This window comes from Dendrobates tinctorius, unplaced genomic scaffold (assembly GCF_039654945.1).
Source record: "Dendrobates tinctorius isolate UK_male_01 unplaced genomic scaffold, ASM3965494v1 ptg000126l, whole genome shotgun sequence".
Taxonomy (NCBI): domain Eukaryota; kingdom Metazoa; phylum Chordata; class Amphibia; order Anura; family Dendrobatidae; genus Dendrobates; species Dendrobates tinctorius.
In genome coordinates, this window is record NW_027361794.1 from 21848218 (window position 1) to 21864034 (window position 15817).

Here is a 15817-nt window from a genome sequence, read left to right on the forward strand (position 1 = left end):
TGGTGAGCACAAGGAGGGCTGTGCGGCCCTCCAAAGAAATGCCACCACACACCATTCCCGACCCACTGTCAAACAGGTCATGCTGAAGGATGATGCAGGCATCAGATTGCTCTCCACGGCGTCTCCAGACTCTCGCATCTGTCACATGTGCTCAGTGTGAACCTGCTTTCATCTGTGAAGAGCACAGGGCGCCAGTGGCGAATTTGCCAATCCTGGTGTTCTGTGGTAAATGCCAAGTGTCCTGCACGCTGTTGGGCTGTGAGCACAGCTCCCATCTGTGGACATCAGGCATTCAGACCATCCTCATGGAGTTGGTTTCTAACTGTTTGTGCAGACATATGCACGTTTGTGTCCTGCTGTGGGTCATTTTGCAGGGCTCTGGCAGTGCTCCTCCTGTTCCTCCTTGCACAACGGCTGAGGTAGCGGTCATGCTGCTGGGTTGTTGCCCTCCAACGACCCCTCCACCTCTCCTGGTGTACTGGCCTGTCTCCTGGTAGAGTCTCCAGCATCTAGACACTAGGATGACAGACACAGCAAACCTTGCCACAGCTCGCATTGATGTACCATCCTTGATGAGCTGCACTACCTGAGCCACATGTGTGGGTTGTAGAGTCTATCTCATGCTACCGTGAGTGTGAAAGCACAGCCAACATTCATAAGTGACCAAAATATCAGCCAGAAAGTATTGGTACTGAGATGTGGTCTATGGTCTCCACCTGCAGAACCACTCCTTTATTGAGTGTGTCTTGATAATTGCCAATAATTTCCATCTGTTGTCTATTCCATTTGCACAACAGCATGTGAAATTGATTGTCATTCAGTGTTGCTTCCTAAGTGGACAGTTTGATTTCACAGAAGTTTGATTTACTTGGCGTTATATTCTGTTTGAGTGTTCCCTTTATTTTTTGAGCAGTATATATCTACAGCATTTCTCTGTTCCACCCAGTCAGTGATTTTATCATAGAAGGAAATTAAGTTAGTTTGACATGACTTATTAGTTACAAACCTATGCTTACTCTGCTTTATCACTTCTTTCTTATCCAGGTACTTGCATACATGTTTAATTTGTTCAAAGATCTTTTCTGGTATAGAAGTCAAACTCACCTGCCTATAGTTCCCTAGGTCCACCTTTTTCCCCTTTTTGAAGATAGGAACATTTGCTTTTCTCCAGTCTTCTCGGACTTCTGTTCTCCAAGAATTTTCAATGATTTTGGAGAGTATCAGGATCCTGTCAGTGCCGGCGGACTGCCGCGGCTGAGCAGGGTCACTCACCCAGACTACGGGAGAGCGCGGGGTCTGAAACTGCAGGGAAAGTTCCAAGAACAGGACCTGCGACACTAAAGGTAGTAAAGAGTACAAGGACCTACGATCATGTGACCACAGGGGGCGTGGCTTAGCGTCCTGCTGCAGTAGATGACTGTAGGATTCTATTACAGGAATCCTGGAGTAAAGATTAGGGGAACTCGGGTCAGACAAGTGGGGGGGGTCATACACAGAGGGCAGCGCGGTACCAGAGAGACAAGCAGAGAATAGTCAGAACGCAAGCAATGAGTCATACACAGAGATGGCAACGCAGTACAAAAGGAACAGGCAGAACTCGTAACAGGGACAGAACCGGGTCAAAACCAAACAAGCATAAAGTATCAGTCACAAAGCACACCAGGGTCGCAAACACTCGGCCAAGGATCTGAGTATAAGCGACAAAGAATGAGTCCACAATGAGGCTATGAAAAGCCTCCCAGAATCTTAGAGTGAGGCCGTCCAGATTAACCTCTGAACTACCTAATCCCATGAACTAAGCAGATCATGACAGAGTGGTTCAAAAGTTTCTTCTGCTATCTCCTTCAGTACGCTGGGGTGTAATTCATCTGGACCTGGAGATTTGAATTCTTTTAGGTTAGCTAAGTGTTTCCTCACTATCTTTCTGTTTATAGATATCCTGGATTCTTCTATTTCCTTAAAAGGACTTCGAAGATCATTTGATGTTACATTTCCTTTCTGAGAGAAAACAGATGCAAAATAGAAATTTAAAAGTTCGGCTTTCTCGACATCCTTTCTTACCATTTCATTTTCTTTCTGTTAAAATCCTTCAGCATTTTTGACTTTTGTTTTACTTGTGACATATCCCCAAAATCCTTTTTTATTGCTTTTGACATCTTTTGCAAGCCTTAATTCATTGTCAGCTTTACTAGTCTGATTCGTGCCCTGCAGCTTCTGCAGACCGCTTTATATTCTTCTTTAGATGTGCCTCCCTCTATCCGTTTGATAACCATTTCTTTCTTCCTTTTTAGCATGTGTTTAAGTTCTGTGTTCATCCATCCTGGTTTCCTTAAATGCTTCCTATTCTTCCCTCTTTTTGGAATTGTTAATGATTGTGCTTTGAGAATCTAAGTTTTTGAGATTTCCCATCCTTCCTCGACATTTTTGTCCTTAAGGATATTCAGCTACTGGATCCCTCCAATTCTCTTTCTGAGTCCCTTAAAATCTGCCTTTCTAAAATCTAACATTGAAGTCTGAGTCTTCACAGGTCTCCCTCTAGTTATCCGAAATTCATGGCCGCAACCTCCTAGGGTCTCAGCCACTATTACCTCCTCAACCATTTCCTCCCTGTTTTATAAGGATTAGATCCAAGGTAGCAGATCCCTTTGTTTTCTCCCCTACCTTTTGGAAGATAAAGTTGTCAGCAAGAGAGGATAAGAATTTCCTTGACCTGTTAGTTTTGCCTGAGAGAGATTCCCAACAAATGTCTGGATAGTAGAAATCTCCAATGACAACTATGTCATATTTTTGGGAGAACTTGACCATTTGATGCATAAAGAGTTCTTTCATATCTTCAGCTTGCACAGGCGGCCTGTAGTAAATGCATACAATGGTGTCCTTTCCATTGTTCTGTCCTTGTATTCTTACCCAGTTTCCACAGAACTCCCAGTCTCTGAAGCTTCAATCTCTGTGCAGATATACGCATTTCAAACATTCATTGCGACACCTCCTCCTCGTTTATCAAGTCTGTTTCTTGTAAATAAGTTCTATCCTTCTAGCCTTGTATTCCAATCATGAAACTGCCAGGGGTTTTGTTGCAGCTGCACCTGTGCCATCCCTGGCGTGTACATCTATGTTCTGGGGCGCAAACGCGTTAATTTTTAAAAAAAAAAAAAGTTTCACTTGTTAAATAATAAAAATGTGTCTTCTGCTTTTTTATTTTTGTTTTTTAATTTTTGCAAGAATTGTTGGCCAATTTTCATTTGAAACATTTTCTGTTTTGTTCTGGTGTATTTCCTATAATATAGGAAAGCCTAAGGCCAGAAATAAATCCCATAAGGCTGTGTACCCACGTTGCGTTATTTTTCAGCATTTTTGAAGCGTTTGTGCCGGATCGGACGCTTCACAAACGCTTAAATTAAGCATCCCATTCATTTTAATACATTTTGGTCTTTTTGTGCAAATTGATGCATTTTTTTCCACAAAGGAAACACTGAGCGGCTAAAAACGCATAAGTCCGCGTTTTTAGCTATTTTCTGTGAGTCCAGAAGACACGCGGAAAAAAACGCATCAAAAACGCGCGGGTTTTGCGCGTTTTCTGGGAAGAAGTCCGGTTTTGTGTCAGGTCTTAAACGCTAACGTGGGTACATAGCCTAAGACACTGTACATGGAGACTTTGGGATCAGATCATTTCTGTCCACGGTGTTTGTGCAAACAAAAATAGCTTTTATAAAAGCCTCAAAGTTCTGTATGTGAATCAGACCTGAGATCTAACGTGATAGAAGATTACAATGCGGGGAAGACGGGAAACCTTCATATAGACGGCCGGTGGGGATGGAGTTAGTGACGGACTCTGGCCAAATATGTTTCTAGAGCCGTAGTAGAAGATGAAGATGTCGTCCTCATCATGAAGTAGTTATTTCTCCTGTCCCGTGTAATGAATATCTCCTGCAGTATTGCTAATGCCAATTCCAGTGTCGGTAAATGAGACGAGAATTAGCGTTATGGAAGATGAGTCTATGAGAACCGTATTCAGCTGCCGACTCCGAGGGAGAAATTGCTTGTTGTCTGTGGCCTAAATATATAGGTTTTATTAGTAGATGTAAAGAAGGAAACTAAATCCTGTAAAATAATAAATCTCATGTTTCCCTTATTATCTCCAGTAATTGTATTATTACACAGGATTTTTAGATGTGACATCGGCTCATCTTCTTCCCATTCAGGTCTCTACAATATCAGTTCCTCTCAGTGAAGATCTTCACTGAGATAATAGAATTTTCCTGATTTACCCATCAAAGATGGATATGGACAGAGACAAGATGGCGGAGAGGATATTACACCTCACCCTAGAGATCCTCTTCCAGGTTAATGTAGAGGTGAGAGATTCTGATGATATCACATTACATCATTCTTCTCTATGGGAATAACAGATGAACAGAACTGGAGAGGTGAGGATTCTATAAATGTCTGTAGTAAGATTTATTACTGTCTCTCCATAACCAGGATTACACAGTAGTGAAGAAGACCTCTAGTGAACCCTGTCAGAACCCTGTGTCTGAGGGATGGGGAAGACCCTTGAGCCCAATCACGGGGCCTCCACCTCACCCTCTGATCCATGAGGACATCAATGACCAGAAAATCCTAGCACTCATCTACAAGATGATTGAGCTGCTGACTGGAGAGGTGACACTGCTGGGAATGCTGGGACATTATACAGTAACACTATGAAGGGATCGGGGGGATGACGGTATCATTGTATGTGTCAGGTTCCTATAAGGTGTCAGGATGTCGCCGTCTATTTCTCCATAGAGGAGTGGGAGTATTTAGAAGGACACAAAGATCTGTACAAGGGCATCATGATGGAGGTTCCACAGCCCCTCACATCACCAGGTAATAGACAGGACTAAATACACACGGCCTATAATTATCTATATGTTATGAATGAATTCAGTCCCTGTATGTATTTCCTCCAGTTCTATCCAGTAAGATCACAACACCAGAGAGATGTCCCCATCCTCTTCTACAGGACTATAAACAAGAAGATCCCAATGTTCCTCAGAATCATCAGGTAGATAGAGAGAAGGTGTCATGAGATTTTCCATTTGATGTGTAGACATCTGTGAAGGTCTTGTGCTCAGTCTTGGTTTTTTCACCAGTATTATGTTTTATACTTGTGTAATGAGAACGGTGGAGGTGGCAGGATTAGAGCTGATTATAGATGTGACTTCTCCTTCTGTCTGTGACTTTTACATTATTTGTTTCAGGGTGAATATTTGACCCATATTAATCTGTTCGCACAGTACTGCCTTCCCCCATTTTCTAATGTTCCCATAGTACTGCCCCCTGGACATTATCCCATCCTATGTGCCCACAGGCTTGGCGTAGCAGAGCCCTGCTATAGACATTTGTACTTTGCTTTGCCTAATCTAAAGGCTGTTTATTTTCTGTTTGTGTTTTTGGGGTTTATGAAGCAATAAACCTACATGAACGTTTAAAGGAACGTGCCTCCTGTTGTCCTCCCATCGCACCTGAGCGAGTACAACCCATACTAACTATATATATATATATATATATATATATATATATATACATACATACAGTTGTGGCCAAAAGTATTGACACCCCTGCAATTCTGTCAAATAATACTCAGTTTCTTCCTGAAAATGATTGCAAACACAAATTCTTTGGGATTATTTTCATTTAATTTGTCTTAAATGAAAAAAACACAAAAAGAATTGTCCTAAAGCCAAATTGGATGTAATTCCACACCAAACATAAAAAAGAGGGTGGCAAGTGTGATTTAGTTATTGCCAACACCTGTTAGGTGCCACAGGTAAGTTACAGGTGCTGGTAATTACACAAATTAGAGAAGCATCACATGATTTTTCGAACAGTGCCAATACTTTTGTCCACCCTCTTTTTTATGTTTGGTGTGGAATTATATCCAATTTGGCTTTAGGACAATTCTCTGTGTTTTTTCATTTAAGACAAATTAAATGAAGATAATACCAAAGAATTTGTATTTGCAATCATTTTCAGGAAGAAACTCAGTATTATCTGACAGAATTGCGGGGGGTGTCAATACTTTTGGCCACAACTGTGTGTGTGTGTATGTATGTGTGTGTATATATATATATTACACTGCTCAAAAAATAAAGGGAACACTCAAACAGAATATAACGCCAATTAAATCAAGCTTCTGTGAAATCAAACTGTCCACTGAGGAAGCAACACTGATTGACAATCAATTTCACATGCTGTTGTGCAAATGGAATAGACAGTAGATGGAAGTTATTGGCAATTATCAAGACACACCCAATAAAGGAGTGGTTCTGCAGGTGGGGACCACAGACCACATCTCAGTACCAATGCTTTCTGAATGATGTTTTGGTCACTTTTGAATGTTTGCTGTGCTTTCACGCTTGTGGTAGCATGAGACGGACTCTACAGCCCACACAAGTGTCTCAGGTAGGGCAGCTCATCCAGGATGGCACATCAATGCAAGCTGTGGTCTGTGGTCCCCAACTGCAGAACCACTCCTTTATTGAGTGTGTCTTGATAATTGCCAATTTCCATCTGTTGTCTATTCCATTTGCACAACAGCATGTGAAATTGATTGTCATTCAGTGTTGTGTTGTGTTTGGGTAGTGGCGCTGGTTGGGTTGACAGAAGTCAATCACCTGAAGAGGATGAGTGGAGGTCAGGTGTTGCAGACTGGGAAGATGTAAGTGAGCAAGCTTCCCTCAGTTGATCCTGGTGATTTGGTTTTCTTCCTGTGCATTTTGAAGTTTGCTTGTCCCCTGCTTGGTCCTGCATCGTTCAGATAAGTTATTTGTTTGCTGGAATCTTTTACATTTGATCCAGTTTTTGCCTTTCTTTGCTTTCTGCTTTGCTGTGTGGGTTCAGCATTGTTTCCTGCTGGGATCGGTGCTGGACCCTGCTCCATATGTCACAGCTTATGTCAGTCTGTTCAGTATTGCTAATCCCCTGTTATATCAGTATCTTTTGCTTTGCTTCCAGTTCACACCAGAATGCTAATCTAGTGGGGGAGAGGTTGTGTGGCCTCCAGTATTTTTGCATATCAGACGTGTTGGATTTTTTAGGGTTTTTGCGTGATTGCAGACAGTATCTTTCCTGTCCTGTTCTATCTAGACAGTTTGGGCCCCATCATTTGCTCACTCTATTTTCTGCCTGTGTTTGTGCTTCATCTTGTCTCACCGGCAATATGTTTGAGGGCTATCTATTCCTTTGGGGTTCTACTCCGGGGCAGTTTAGCTTTCCCCTTTCTTGCTTTAGGCTTAGTTAACTATTTTGGCTGTGCCGAGGCTTCTAGGACATCGTAGGCATGTCCCACGGCTACTTCGAGTTGTGTTGTTAGGTTTAGGGGTCTGCAATCTGCAAAGTTACCAACCTTTCTGGTTGCCTAGCTTATTCCCTGGCTATCCTCCTTGGTGACCCATTCATAACAGAATCACCGGCCTAAACTGTAGATTCTAGGGTACTCTAAAGAAGGGAAAAATTGTAAAAAAAAAAAAGTGTCAGAATTTTTAAAAAATACTTTTTCCTCTCTTTCTCTGGGGGCCGTAGGAGGATTTTTTCTTTAATGGAGACTAAGCAATTGTCCGATCGTGTTGAGCAGCTCGCTGCTGAAGTCTGGGGAATATCTGCCTATCTCGCTCAATCATCTGCTGTAGAACCAAAAATCCCTACTCCTGATGTATTTTCTGGGAATCGGTATAAGTTTTTGAACTTTAAGAATAATTGTAAACTGTTTTTTGCCTTGAAACTTAACTACTCGGGGAACTCGGTGCAGCAGGTTAAAATTGTCATCTCCCTGTTGCGTGGCGACCCCCTGGACTGGGCTTTTTCTCTGACACCTGGGGAGCCTAATCTGGCTAATGTGGATGCGTTTTTCAAGCTCTGGGGTTGTTGTATGATCAACCGAATGTTATTGATGAAGCTGAGAAAACTTTATTGGCATTGAACCAGGGTCAGGATGCGGCAGAGTTATATTGTCAAAAATTTTGAAAGTGGGCGGTCCTTACTAAATGGAGCGACGATGCCTTAGCACCTTTCTTTTCGGAAAGGTCTGGCAGAAACTGTAAAAGATATTATGGTGGGATTTCCTGTCCCCTCTGGTCTTAACGACTCTATATCATTAGCCATTCAAATTGATCGATGTTTATGTGAACGTAAAACTATGCGAGAGGCGGTGCTGCCTTTCTAACAAACTTCTGAGCCCATGCAATGTGATAGGGTTTTTTCTAGGGCGCAACGTCAAGAGTTTAGAAGGCGTAATAAGTTATGCTTCTTTTGTGGGGACGCCTCTCATGCTATTTCTCTCTGCCCTAAGCAGGAAAAACATTTTGCTCACTCATTTGCTGTAGGCAGTGTACAGCCTAAATTCCTTTTGGTGGTTTCCTTGATCTGCTCCTTATAAATAAATAATAATCTTTATTTTTATATAGCGCTAACATATTCCGCAGCGCTTTACAGTTTGCACACATTTTCATCACTGTCCCCGATGGGGCTCACAATCTAAATTCCCTATCAGTATGTCTTTGGAGTGTGGGAGGAAACCGGAGTGCCCGGAGGAAACCCACGCAAACACGGGGAGAACATACAAACTCCTTGCAGATGTTGTCCTTGGTGGGATTCGAACCCAGGACTCAGGCTAACCACTGAGCCACCGTGCTGCTCCTTGTCTTCATTTTCTGCTAAGGCTTTTGTTGATTCAGGAGCAGCCCTGAGCCTGATGAATTTTGACTTTGCCAAACGTTGTGGTTTTCCCATGGTATCCCTGCAGACTCCTATTCCTTTAAGGGGTATTGATGTTACCCCTTTGGCGGAGAATAAACCCCAGTTTTGGACCCAGGTGATAATGCGGGTAGCCCCGGACCACCAAGAGAATTGTAAATTTTTAGTGGTGCATAATTTACATGACATTATTGTATTGGGTTTTCCTTGATTGCAGACCCACAATCCTGTTTTGGATTGGAAATCTGTGTCTTTGGTTAGTTGGGATTGTCAATGTGTTCTTAGTGACACTCCTGTTTTCTCCACCTCTCCCCAGTTTCATGATGTTCCTGACTATTTCGCTGATTTTTCTGATGTATTTAGTGAGAGTAAGTCCACGTCTTTGCCTCCTCATAGGAGTTATGATTGCGCGATCGAGTTAGTACCCAGTTGTAAATTTCCCATGGGTCGGCTTTTCAACTTATCTGTACCTGAACATGATGCTATGCGATCTTATATTAAGGAGTTGTTGGAGAAGGGTCATATTAGACCATCCTCTTCACCTTTTAGGTGCTGGGGTTTTTTTGTGGCCAAGAAAGATGGCTCATTAAGGCCATGTATTGACTTTTACCCTTCGCCACGACAGCACCCACTGGAGGTAGCGGGGTCCGCCCCAAAGGAACAGGAAACCTACAGAGACATAAAAGGGGGTGGTCCGCCTCTCCTCCTCAGTTTTGGTTTCCTGTTCCCAGGGGAACCTCAGGAAGAATCCTTAAGAAGACATACCTGGGCCAATGCACGCCGCCTGTGCAGTATCTGTGAGAACGGCAGGGGCTGCGGTCCAGAAGCAGCATCGGGGGGAATTCCATTAGATGGCTCCCCCCTCGTCTGGTGGATGGTCTGGAGCGATGACCGGGTCCGGGAGGGGCCACCCGGTCTCGCTTAGGAGCACGTCGGGAGAGGCTGCATGGAGCGCCGATGCCCAGCGGCGGCTCTGGGACTTGGAGGAGCTGCCGTACTGGAAGGGGTAAGAGCGCCAGTGGCGCAAAAAAAAACCGGCCACTTTTCCAGGGCCAGGGGACGCGGCCCGGTGTATAGAGCGGGCCTGCGCATATGCCGCCTGACGTCGATGCTCCAGGCACCGGAAGTAATGGGTGAGCTTCCGGGGCATAATGGCTGAGGTGCAGGATAGCCACTAGCGCTGTGCGGGAGTGAAGCACGCGATTGGACCCAGAAGTGGCAGAACTTCGGGGTCGGGGAAAAAAAGGGAAAATACTTATATAAGTGTCTATTTTAACGAACGCCGCAGGGGAGACGGCGGTGAAAAATCATGTCATCCCCTGGAGATGGGGGATTCTGCAGGTGGCGGTGCCTCCCGAGACCGCTCTGGCAGAGGATCTACAGACACCACTCGCAGAAGTAACGCCAGGACTGCTCCTCAGCCATCTGATCCGGTACCGTAAGCTTCACTGGGTGAGTGCGCAAAACATATTCTGCCTATTAAGCTGACACCCCTCCTTTTCTCGCCATGTCTCCCAGGTTAAGGGAAGTGAAAGATCTAAGCAAAGAATGCGCTTTATGTGCTCAGCCTCTCCCTGACCCCTACCCAATAAAAAAAAAAAAAAATGGGTCTGCAAAGAGTACATTAGGGAGACCAAACAGGGGGCCGCAGTGTCATCTAAGGACATACGGGCCATCATTAGAGAGGAACTACAAGCATCGCCCATACTAGTACTCCCTCGGAGTCCAGGGGCAAAAAAAAAAGAGAAAAGAGTAACTCAGATTCAGAGGAGGTACAAGAGAGAGCCTCAGACTCCTCACTCACGTCATCATCGTCAGAAAATGAGAGACGATCATGTTTCCCCCTGGATAGTGTTGATAACCTGGTCAAATCCGTAAGAAACACTATGGGGTGTGAGGAGACAAAAAGCGTTCAAACCACGCAAGATATAACGTTTGCGGGTTTGGCAGAAAGTAGGAGAGCTTTTCCAGTAATACCGGCAATTAAGGCCTAAATATAAAGAGAATGGGAAAAGCAAGATCAGAGAAGTTTTCTCCCATCGGCCTCGGAAACGAAATATCCATTTAGTGATGAACTACTAAAATGGACAAAAAACTCCCAAGGTCAACGCTGTTGTAGCCTCCACCTCTAAACAGTCTACTATTCCGGTAGAGGATGTGACTTTATTGCCCGACCCATTAGACCATAAAGCAGAGGCATCATTAAAAAGGTCATGGGAATCATCGATGGGCAATTTTAAACCAGCAGTAGCCAGCGCATGCACCGCCAGATCAATGCTCGTTTGGTTAGACCACTTGAACCAACAGATCGAGCAGGAAGTGTCGAGGGAAAGGCTGCGTGCCGCTTTTCCGTTAATTAGAGGAGCAGCAGCCTTCATGGCCGATGCATCCGCTGACACCCTACATTTAGCAGCAAGGTCGGCGGTCTTGTTAATAGTGCCAGGCGGACACTATGGATGGAAAGCTGGAAGGGCGACGCGCAATCAAAATCTAAGATCTGCGCGATCCTGTGCAAGGGAGAACCTTTAAGGCTGTGTTCACACACAGCGTTTTTTTAGCGGTTTTTACTGCGGTTTTCACTATAAAACCACTAAAAATAAGCTTCCCAGTCATTTCTATGCATTTTGCACTTTTTGTGCACATTGATGCGCTTTTTACCGCGAAAAAAACGCATCGCGGTAAAAACCGCAGCATGCTAATTAATTTCGCGGATTTTTCTGCGTTTTTGGCTTCTTCCATGCGGTTTGAAACTGCTGCGGGAAAAAACGCATCAAAAATGCTCAAAAACTACCGCGGAAAAATAGGTGCGGTTTCTGGGAAGGGATTCAGGTTTTTGAGCAGAAATTTTCTGCAACGTGTGCACTTAGCCTTAAAGGCGGCCATTTGAAAGGGGAAGCAAATGGAAAGATCAATGAGATGCGCAGGATTCAGGAAAATAAATAAATACTGAACAGTCAGTTTCCTCAGTAGGGGGTAGACTGAAAACTCTTTGCTCCAAAGTGGGAAGCAATAATATCCCTTAATCTACCAATACAACAAGAAGCCCTCGAAATAGAAAGTTACTACCCGGGAGGGTCTTAGTAAAAGTCCCAGAGGGACAAGAGAGTAGAGGATTCTACTCTCCTTTATTTTTAGTTCCCAAACCTGATGATACGTTAGATCAATCATAAATCTGAAAAAAACTTAATGCGTTTATCAAAATTATAAGTTTAAGATGGAGTCGATCAGGCCCACCATTAGGCTTCTCTTTCCAAATTGTTTTATGGCAGGCATTGACCTAAAAGATGCTTACTATCATCTCCCTATCCATGACAGGTACCAAAGGTACCTGAGGGTCGCAATGACATTCGAAGGCGAGATTTGTCATTTTCAGTATACGGCCATGTCTTTCGGTCTCTCTAAAGCACCGAGAATCTTCACCAAAGTGATGCTGGAGGTGATGGTGTATCTTCGTCAAAAAGACGTACCCTGGGGACGTGGCCTAGCTCTTGCCATGTGAGGAGGCAGGAGTCTGGAGCTCCCACAAGATTTCCCTGAAAAGCAACTCAAAAGCGGACTTTGAGGTTCCAATTCACCATAGGATTCTTCCCTATCTCCCCTGGAACATTTTGAGACCTAACTCAGACCCCTGGACCATTTAATCCAAAGATATTCATCACAGAAGATAATAAGATCCCAATATGGCTGCCAGGCTGCTTTCACAGCTATAGACAAAAAGATCCCTCCTCCTTCCCTACTGTGGGTGAGTAACATCCCTGCTCCTATTACTGACCTGAGCTCTGCCTGCACGCAGCCTTTACAGAGGAGCAGAAACACAGAGGATTGACCAACATCCACTAGGTGGGTGAAGCAGAGGGGCGACAATCTGCCTGAGTTAAGTGGGAAGAAACAGGTGCCGCTGGGACCCACTAATAGACCCAGCATTAGGCCCTGATGCCAAATTGACTTGTATTTTCACGGCACTATATAAAGCCCACTCACCCCAGCAACAGTTGCTCTCCCCCTCCCCTGGAGGAAGATATATGCAGCAGCGATCATAGCTGGAAGTTCCAAATAAGAGCATTCATTTTCAACATTTATTAGAGGCAACGCTATGCACGACACCTATCTCTGCTTTGTTAAGCACTATTTCTCTGAATAACCGCTCAGTCTTTCCATTCCTGTCATGATTTAAAGAACTGACATTATGCCCACCGGGGAGGTACATATATGAAAGTTCCATGGAGATGGGGAGACCTGGGACTCCCACGAGACATAGGGAAGCTACTTTCTCTCTCATAAAATAATGCTCACTGTTGATTGAACCGCCAAGCTGCTGTTAGACAATTATTTTATTATTTTCTTTCTTATCTATGCTATAAAGTACACTAGTGGCTAGGCCACTGAAAAGCTTGTGAGGAAAAGGGGAGTGATGCCCATCTAGTGGTGCATTTGGAAAGTGTCAGCTGAGAAATCTCTCCGATCTCTCGTCCCACTTCTACCGAGAGATATTATATTTAACAGTCCGGATACCTGCCCACGGTTTTTAGTGGCGAAACTTACTACATCACCAGTCTTTTTTTCAGCAAAAACGGACCATGGTCAAGATTGGTAGATCAGCTGACACAAACGCTAATAGGGGGTCACAAACAACCAAAAAGATGGAAAAATTTATCACAAAACAAAGTGGACCTAAACAGGGGCCATCACAGTATAAGGACCCAGGTGATGACCCAGATTTGGAGGAATCGCAGGAGGATCCTTCTGACTTTGCGGACTCGGATAAACCTATTTCTAGAAGCTTCATTAAAAGTATTTTGTCCTCAGCCTTGGCCCCCCTTGCGAAAGATTTATCTACAATTAAAAAGGACATTCAGCAGATTGGCAGCAGAGTGGAGGAGCTGGAGGAGGCGCAGTCGAAGCTGTCCGCCTTCGCTGGGGTTCTAAAAACGACCCTTCAGCAACAGGAAGATCATATAAATTCCCTCTATACTGCAATGGAAGATATTGAAAATAGGAACAGAAGAAACAATCTCAGAGTCCGGGGAGTGCTGGAGGCGACCGACCTAGAGGATGTACCAGCCATTCTTTATGAACTCTTTCTGCCTATGCTGGACACAGAAGAAGTAAAGATATTAATTCTTGAGAGCACATAGGGCACTAAAACCCAAGCCCAAACAATCAGAATTCCCTAGAGATATAATTTGCACAATTCTGGACTTCCGCATGAAAGAGAAAATTCTGAAAAAGACAAGGACACTAAGCTCTCTGGAATATAAAGGCTCTACAATTCGTGTTTTCCAGGATCTGGCAACATCAACCTTGTCTAAGAGATTCTTATTGAAACCCTTTACGGACGCCCTCAAGCAGAGACAGTTCCCTTTCAGATGGCTTTTCCCATTCGGTCTATTCATCACAGCAGATGGCAAGAGATTTACAGTTAAGTCATCTTCCGACATTGCCAAAGTATGTGCAGAGCTGAGTATTCAACTCGACTCGCTGCCTGATCTTCGTCTCGCCCGCACTAATTTCAGTCTTCTGGATCTACCATTGCAAGAACCCTGGAGAAGAGCGAGCAACTCTAAAGAACAAAGAAGCAGAAAAAGACAAGCAGGGAAGCAGCATTCGTCCAGCGATTGAATTAGGGATCCTTGTCTCCTAAAGATCTCTGTATGGATCCTTTAAGCTGATCCACAGTGACTGCCTTGTTAACATATGGAACAAATTGAAAAATTGTCATGTTTTCTCCTTTACACTCCCTGATGGGTATTACAGTGGTATTTGTAATTTTGCTTATTACAAAGAAAGTTGTTAATTCAGGGCAACAAGCCCTTTTTGTTGAATGTATGCTAATGTTTTTGTCTTTTACCTTTCTTTCTTCCCCTCCCCAACCTTTTCCATGTCCATCGACGAATCACCTTTCATCTTGTCCTGAGCCCCGGCGCCCACTGACCCGACATGGCTGATCGTATGCAAGAAACGACAATAGCATCATGCAACGTAAGAGGTCTGAACGCGCCAATTAAAAGAGCTCAGGTATTGGCACATATTAAGAAATTGGGGACTGACATTGCACTCCTGCAGGAGACCCACTTTATACAGGAAAAAACCCCGAGTTTTGAGAAACACTACTATAATACATGGTTCCACTCGTTTTCTTCCAGGAAGGTGAGGGAAGTGGCCATCGCTCTAGCAAAAAATACACCATTTCATTATATCAACATGGTTCATGACAGAGATGGTAGATATATTTTCATAAAGGGGAAGTTGGCAAACAAATTGGTCACGATAGGGTGTGTATATGCCCCCAACACAAAACAAGACACCAGGTTTTAAAGAATTATGAGAGAGACAAGTCAATTTCTAGAGGGCACTTTGATCCTGGGAGGTGACCTGAATGTTCCTCTTGAACCACCAATAGACTCCTCTACTGGGAAATCTAGTGTTCCTAAGAATGCACTAACACGCATCCAAACAACCCTACATCTAAACCAACTGATTGATACTTGGAGATTTCTCCACCCCACTGTACGAGACTTTTCACATTTCTCACAAGCGCAATCGTCTTATAGTAGAATTGACTATCTTTTTATCCCATTCCAGATGTCCTTACTTTTGAAAGACTCACAAATAATTCTGAACGTTCTCTCCGACCACTCCATCTTAATAAACTTATGATAGGCCATAGACCAAATAATAATCCTTGGAGGTTAAACGAAACTTTAATTGCAGATGAACCCTCCAGAAATAAAATAAAGAAAATTCAAGAGTACTTTGAGATCAACTTGAGTGAAAATATTCAATTTTCTACTATCTGGGAGGCTCACAAGGCCGTAATAAGAGGTGAATTTATTTCTATGGCCTCGCACAAGAATAAAAGCAGAAAAGAAAAAACCGACACTCTTTATAAAGAGATCCAAACACTAGAACGAGATCATAGAATGACACTGGACCCTGATGCCTTAGCTCTCCTCTCACAGAAGAGACAATCTCTTAGAGACTTACTAAACAAAGACTCAATAAAAATTTATACTAGATGGAAACACAGGGTATTTGCTCATGGAGACAAAATGTCAAAATTTATGATAACCATGATTAAAAA

At 43.6% G+C, this 15817-nt stretch overlaps 1 protein-coding gene across 3 annotated transcripts in view; it reads left to right on the forward strand.

Annotated features, from left to right (window-relative positions):
• LOC141047089 (uncharacterized) overlaps positions 1 to 15817 on the forward strand; it is a 559273-nt gene that overhangs the window by 392660 nt on the left and 150796 nt on the right. For 2 of the 3 annotated variants that reach the window (XM_073542047.1, XM_073542048.1), the window contains exons 2-5: positions 4203 to 4355; positions 4483 to 4662; positions 4746 to 4869; positions 4953 to 5047. In XM_073542047.1, the coding sequence (XP_073398148.1) occupies positions 4278 to 4355; positions 4483 to 4662; positions 4746 to 4869; positions 4953 to 5047 (477 nt within the window). In that variant the 5' untranslated portion in view covers positions 4203 to 4277. Of the gene's footprint in view, positions 1 to 4202; positions 4428 to 4482; positions 4663 to 4745; positions 4870 to 4952; positions 5048 to 15817 lie in introns of those variants that run through there. The other variant, XM_073542049.1, reaches the window with a different exon arrangement.